General features: G+C 40.2%; 1 protein-coding gene across 1 annotated transcript; it reads right to left on the bottom strand.

The window, feature by feature from the left end:
- Positions 1–5,669: 5,669 nt before the first annotated feature.
- LOC139457464 (iduronate 2-sulfatase-like) lies at positions 5,670–7,240 on the bottom strand. The gene has a single exon (XM_071238852.1). It carries the CDS (start codon positions 7,158–7,160, stop codon positions 5,715–5,717), a length of 1,446 nt encoding a protein of 481 aa, XP_071094953.1. The 5' UTR covers positions 7,161–7,240; the 3' UTR covers positions 5,670–5,714.
- Positions 7,241–7,842: the final 602 nt, after the last annotated feature.

Genomic DNA, 7,842 nt, shown 5'->3' with positions numbered 1-7,842 from the left:
TATGACTGAGTACGTAAAGCTGAGAAGCGTTTACATAGCAAATCAATAGAGGAAAATGTGTCAGCACAGATGTTATTGATTGGAATTGAATTTTATATTGTAGCTATACAGCTTATGTAGCTAAGGCTATTACTGATATGTTGTGTGTATATGGATCCGTTTACTAAAATATTTTATTCGTACACATTTTCCAAATTTACTTCATTGAGTTTTAAGAATGACAGTATATCAACACAGATATTAATACCCCCATGTATTTCCATATTGTAGTATCAATATGCTCACTTAATACAATTTGTATACCTAATAAACGATAATTACTATATGGAAACACAACGGATAATAATCTCTATTCTTTATTGATAATAAATTAAATCAAGATCCAAAGGAGACGGTTTCGATCTGAGAGCCCCTTCAATACCATTTACATACTACCGTAAACATCCACAGTTTCGGAATACAAAAATCAGCATATAGTAGGATCATCTTCAGAAGACCAATTTTGGTTTCATATTTTGGTGAAAACCTATACCATCACTGGTATTAAAGAGATTCCTCTGTAGTTGTTTGGATCAGATAAAGTGCTTTGTTTATGAAGACCGCATATGATTGCCTCGCACCAACCAATCGTGAAATTCCCTGTTTTCATTATTTCATTAAACAAATTCATTAACATGGGAGACATATGAATTGTAAAATGTTTAAGTCATTCTGGTGGAATTCCATCGCAACCTACAGTTTTATGACATTGTCTCTGTAACTAACAGAAGGGTTATGTCTCTATTACATTGATCAGGTAGTCCTTTATTGAATGTGTTACAATGTGAATCATTCTCGAACAATGTCGATTAACTTTACCTAATATAAATGAGGTGGTTTGACCTGTATTCAGCAACTGTTTGAAGTAATTATGCCATTCAGTGCCACTGATTTTGCTACCTGTAGAAGACGAGTTGGTCATATTTCTGCATGAGCGATTTTGAAACACCATCAGTGATTATTTGATCAAATACTTCTTGGCAGCTGTCTCTCAAAACGTACTCTGCATAGGGTGTCATTAACATGTCACCGGTTCTGCCTATAAGCCAATTGTTAATATTCAATTCACAAATAATAGGACAGTGGTCAGATGCGTCCAGACTCAGCACCCTGAAGTCTATGACTTGCTCGAACAGGGCTGAGGTAGCTGTGATACGTCCATTGTTTGACGTACATGTGTAATTACGTACCTCATCTCCAGAAAACCTGTCATTTAGTTTTTATCTCTTTATACAGGGTAGTGAAAATCCATCACTGTTGTACCAATCATATTCTGCAATGTCATCAATAATTTAGTCTTCTTCAGAAAATGTATGAATTTGTAACACGCCCCAGACAACGTACTATAGGCCTTTGGCCTCAAAAGTACCATGAATAAAGATTGATTGATTGATTGACTTAGACTTGCTACTGGTAAGCTGAACCACAATTGGACAAGACTTACCCCCAGACTGTCTATCACAACTTGACCCTAATCCTGTGGATTTTCCACTTCAAGTTTGTCTTGTATAATGTTTCTAACCTGCTTTTCACAATCTGCCCAGGTTTCTTCCACATCACCAGTCTTTTTTGGGTTTCCATATAGAACAATATTTTCCCTCCTGGACCGATTTTCTAAATCATCGGTTTTAGAAAACAAGTCATTTGTTTTGGTCGTGAGGGATTACGTGAGTATTTTTACTTGCTGTTTTTTTTTTAACTTCCTTGACGGGTTAGTTCAACGTCACCACAAACAGTAATTGTCAACATCATCATAACGGAAACTGTAGCCACACAAAGTAACAAGTGACTCAAAGTCGGAATTCTAAACGCCACTTCCAGTTTCATAGGCGAAAAAGTTCCAATTGTCACTCTCTTTGTAACAATGACCACTCCCAAAATGCTTTCAGTGAGTTAACTTGCCTTCTTTTATGACTTGACAGAAATACTGTAGATGAGCTTGTTGTTTCATGTAACTCTCAGGGGAGGTAACTCTGTCATCCCCAATCTTAGAACATTCCTAAAAGTGGTCACAGGTAGTTATATATGTAACAATTATTTCTAAAGTTCAAGATTAAAAATGCCATAGTCGTTAGTAGTTCAAAATATGTGTTCGAAACACATAGTTTATCAAAAGAAGTTGACAAATAACACTCCAAACTTAGTCCAAAGAGAGATGTTTTCATTTCTACCAACCTGTTGTACCCTGTTTCGGCTGACCCCGTCTTTTCTCGGAATTTATCGAGACAGGTCATTTCTTGGAAATCGAACATGCCATCATTTCTATTATAGGGGTTTCAGGTTGTAGAAAAGGTTTCAAAATGCTAAACGAATATATTTTGACAACAAACTTTATGAATTCACATTATATTATATATTTAACATGTGTAAGTGTTATTAGTTAGTTAGCAATTACCCCCAGTAAACAATAATACAATCAAAATACATGCCTCTCCATTGTTTTCGTGGACTTTCGAAAGGGAAAATTTTCTGATGGACCTTCAAATCCCCTACTGCCAAATTCTAACGGTGGAGGTTGACAGAGATGGCAATGGATCTTGATCACAAAAATGTTTGTAAACAACATGTTGTCATGAATAAAATGTCTTCAAACACATTCTATTATGTTATATTTTACTTTCATTGTCGGTTGTTTCAATAATGAAATTACATGTTCATGGGTTACAGAAAAAGTTACAAAAAAACTGAACAATTATTTTTTTCTCAACAAACTTTATCAGATATCACTCTTTCACTTATTTTGAATGTGGGAATATTTAAATTATACCTCCTAACACAGCTGCACTGTCCCTTGCATCGTCAGAGTCGAATCTTCGAAAGTCAAAAGTGTTTACATATGGCAGTCTACAAATCCATTTTGATTTTTTCAATATGTACTCACCGCCAAAAGAAACACGAATACCATACATGTTTGTTAACATATAAAGAATTACTCAAGAGAGACTAGATTGGTTCTATGCACAAACGAACATACTGGTATGTTGTGTGAACAGACGTTCATGTGACGTCAAAGACTGTTAGTTTAGTCATTAATTGGTACACATTGGAAACATCTCTTCTTAACATACATACTTTTCTATATGTTTCAATGGTTCGCGTTTCTATGGCGATAGGTATATATTGTTATATGACTGTGTATTTTATTGTTTGACAATGATTGTAACTGTGCTTCATTGTTTCTGTTGAGATTCAGTAGACGTTCATTGCATTGTGTTTTGACAGTGATCAGTCGTCAGGAAGTTCCTATATTTAGGTGTATATAAGGGGACAATAGCGTGTTTAGGTGTCTCTCAGGGCCCTGGGGAAGCCTTGTGGTTAAAGCGTTCGCGCGTCACGCTGCACACCCGGGTTCGATTCCCCACATTGGTACAATGTGAAGCCTATTTCTGGTGTTACCGGCTGTGATATTGCTGGAATATTGCTAAAAAGCGGCATAAAACCATACTCACTCACGTGTCCCTCACGCATTTCATCACTTAAAACCAGCTTTCATGACTTTTGTTATCACCACTGTTTTTTGCTGTATCAGCAAGGAAAATTCTCACCATGTTCAAACTTTCTTTCTGTGAAGGGGGAGAGTGTTTTATAGCATTGTATTTTATTGTTGAACAACGATTGTAACTGTTACATCGTTTGTGTCGAGATTCGGTAGACGCGCATTGGATTGAATTTGGACAGTGATTAGTCGTCAGGAATGTAGTACTATTGAACCTTATAGTCGCCAGGAAGTTACTATATTTAGATGCCATCGTGGTGTGTTAACCTCCGGCCTGGTTTTCTGCCGACGGTGATAATATGTTATAGAAACATGTTGAATGTTCTAGTACCATTTGACTGTATAAATTTCCAGTAGGTAGCTGTATATGTATGCTAGCCTGTACATACAGTTCGACAATATAAACTAGCGGGCAAAAGAAACGCGACCCAATAGATAGTGGTCGTCAGCTTTCAACAAATTTGCCAAAGAGCACGAAAACAGTTGGGAACACATAGCTGGAATGCAACTTGCCTATTCCCTGTGAACATGTGCACGTGCTTCATGTGATTTGCGAGAAAAGTGAGTTTAATCACTAAAAAATGCAAAATGTGCAGAAACGTGCCCCTAAGCAATTCTGGTATAAAACATAAGCAGGATTGTCCTCTCTCATCACATGAAGCCGTTTAAAACAACGAATATGCCTCGACTAACCGCAGAGCAGAGGGTTAGAGCCATCGTTATGTTGCAAATGGGAGCAACGCAGGAGCACATTGCCAGGATCATGGGCTGCTTCAAGTGCACCATCGCCAGACTTGTGACACGTCACAGGCAAACTGGAAGTACTGCAGACAGGCTGAGGACAGGAAATACCCAAGGTAACGACCTCACAGGAAGACCAGTATTTACGGGTGCTTCACCTTATGTCCAGATTCCTTACTGTGACGTCATCATCCGCAAACAGCCTTGGACATCCAGACATCAGAAGGACCGTTGCTAGACGACTCCGCATGTATGGTCTTCGTGCCTATCGACCTTTCAAGGGCATGACGTTAACGTTTCTACATCAACGACACAGACAGATGGGCCAGGACTGTACAGCAGTGGCAGCAGAGGAATTGGCGAAGAGTGCTCTTCAGCAACGATTGTAGGTGCCAGCTATTCATGTCATGGATGGCATCTGCAGGGACAAGAAGACAGACCTGGTCATCATCGACAGAAATCTCACTCTACATTGATGGGGTTCTGCGGCATCTGGTACTGCCTTTCCTGCAACGGCACCAACGGACGCTGTTTCATCAGGACAACACCACCACTCACACAGATCGAGACACCAGCGATTCTCTGAACACCAACAACGTGACCGTATTACAGTGGCCAGCCGGATAACCAGACTGTCGCCCATAGTGCACCTCTTGGACCAAATTCGACGCAGGATTCGGAACCGTCAACAGGCGACATTGACGTGGGAAGACTTGGCAATTGCCCTGCAGGAAGACTGGCGTAGCGTAGGACTCCTAATCAGGATGTCAGAAGATTAGTGTACTCAGTTCTCACGTCGTGTTGGGGCCTGCATCGTTGCTGGAGGGGGTCACATGCGTGGCACGGGACTCAAAAAGTGATCGAATACTGGACAGTGCACCCAGCATGATAAACATGTCAGCGGAATTAAAGTACATGGTTTTTGATCTAGTCATTTTCAAATACCTTTGTTTTGTTGTTATAAAACATTAACTGTCCCTAAGTTTTGCGTTTACCCTTTGAATATCTGCCTGGGCCCCACTCAGAAGGTCGACCGCTGTTGCCGCTGGGTGAATATATACTATTATCAATGACTTTTCTATCACCACTGTATTTTTGTATTTGACACTGACCATTGCCATCATATAATGCATGTATGTTGGCATTGAATATTGTACTATTAATCTAGTTTGTACTGCCATTGTAAATACTGTGCAGTAATTTGTATTACACTTGTTGATTGTATGCTTCTTGTTCGTTGTTTGTTGGTTTCACTCCAGGTTCTTTTCTGGATTCAAATATTGTTTCAAATTGGGAATCAAAACAATATGACAGAATATATTAAAAACTGATACTCAATAACACCACACGCTAATAAAATGGTGGACAAGGCTTTTATTGATGATCATTTATACCAGGAGAATCACAGTGAATATTGTTAGAGGTAGTGTTGGCGATCTTAAATATGTCTCTTTGGTAGAGCTCCCCTCCAGCCCAACTGCAGTTTTCTAGACAACTCGACCCTGACGTCTTTGTAGGACGGATCATCGGCTCGGTTCCAGTTCTCCTCTGGGTCCTTCGCATGATCGTAGAGTTCAGCTGCCTTTACCTGGTCCCACATGGGTTCATAGATAGGCCTGCCTTTGAAGTTGATCCACTCTGTGTAGCGATACATCTCTGTCCTCATGGTGTAACCCATGATGACATCACCATGGAGACCATCTCCTCCTCGAGGGTACTGGGAGAAAGCAGCAGTTTTCCAGTTTTCCATTGTTGGGTTCGTCATGAGTGGGACCATGCTGGTACCCTCTGTGCACAGACTGATGTTCTGCGAGTTTGGTGGACAAGTATCAATTTTAGGAAGTTCTGCTGCCTCAACTAGAGTCGGGTACAGATCAACAAATTCCGTCAGGTGCTCTGTCACCACACCTTTATCAGTGACCCCAGGAACGTGTATCATCATGGGAGCATGGGTGGCGTCTTCAAAGTTTGTTTGCTTCTCCCATTCTGAATGCTCTCCCAACTGCCATCCATGATCTCCCCAGAAGGATATTATTGTATTGTTAGAAAGTCCTAAGTTGTCAAGCTCCTGAATAACTCTCCCAAGCTCGTAATCAATATAGCTTATACAGCTGTAGTAGGCCTGTCTCAGTTCGAGGGTCAGGGTAGGTGGAAATGTGAAGTTTATGTAGCCAAGATCTTTCATGTGGAAGGACTTCACATCGTTATAAGCGCCAAAGTTAGTAAAATTATGCCAGGCAAAAGCAGGCATTCCAACTGGAGCATAATAATTAGGTGCTGGTCGAAGACTCTCCAAGGGGTAGAATTCATTGAAACGAGCAGGATAATTCCATGAAATATGAGGTTTGTGGAAACCTACTGCCACAAAGAACGGCTGCTCACCTGATTTTGCTCTAGGGGCGACTTCCTGGAGGGTTTTGATCGCATTGTTTGCAATTAACTGATCCTGAAGCGGATGGGCCTTCTCTCTTTCCTCTGATATTGCGTCACAAAGAAGGTGGTCATGTGCTTGGTAAAAGTCTTGTGCATGAAAATATGGATCCGTCCAGGACACAGGATCATCCCCTCCTGATGAACTGCCAGGATGAAAGATCTTGCCCATTCCAATAGTTCTGTAGCCATTACGCTTGAAGTATTCAGGCAGTGTAGTAAAGTTACCGCCAACATGTCGGAAATATGGTCCAATTTCCCAAATGTGGCTAGTGTCAGGACGCCTGCTGGTAAGAAGGGCAGTTCTGCTGGGGCTGCATAAAGCCTGAGACACATAGGCTCTCTTCAGGACAAGGGATCTGCTGGCTAAGGCATCGAGTGTAGGCGTATGCATCTTGGGGTGGACAGGAGACGGCATGTCTGGACCAAGATAGGCATTGATGTTTGGTCTCATGTCATCCGAAACCAGAAACAAAACATTTTTCTTTGCATCCCCTAATGCAATCAGTAGTAGCTGTACCACTGCTGCCTTCACCATCATGGTAAGTACAAGACTGCTAAACTACTTATATTCGTGAACTATTTATACACTAGAGCATATCTAGATAGAACATGGTTTTATCAAAATGTCCTTGACCAGTAATTCTTTTGTTGATTATACATTTGAAGATAGATAAGGAAACGCAAGAGAAAGTTGAAACGTGTCATTTTATTAGTGGTTTCATGTAGGTATAACGTGCGTAGATGCATTGATATTCATGTTGAAAGTTCTGTTTTGAGACTTTAAGTTCTGATATGACATATTTAAAGTAAATTAAGTTGTGAATTAGTATTGCACACTTTAATATTTGTCAGTACTCAAATGGGCTTGCCCATGATAAATCTAGACAATGGCTTGCTTGAAGGGAGATATCTTGAATGTATTTTTAAAACTTGTCACAATATCTGATTCTCAGATTGTTCATAACGTGCTACCATATTTTGTGGTATGTGATCTTGGTAGATTAGTTAGTAAAATATGACATGGAATGGAATGGAAGCACACCTTGATCCCTATCGCGGAGGAATGTATGTAAAGTTGACCATCTGTCAGCTTTAATCAGAGTGTCCAATTTGACCCCTAAGTAGTAGAAGTT

This window comes from Haliotis cracherodii, unplaced genomic scaffold (assembly GCF_022045235.1).
Source record: "Haliotis cracherodii isolate W230 unplaced genomic scaffold, xgHalCrac1.p SCAF_12, whole genome shotgun sequence".
Lineage (NCBI taxonomy): Eukaryota > Metazoa > Mollusca > Gastropoda > Lepetellida > Haliotidae > Haliotis > Haliotis cracherodii.
This window is presented reverse-complemented; position numbering and strand designations above follow the sequence as displayed.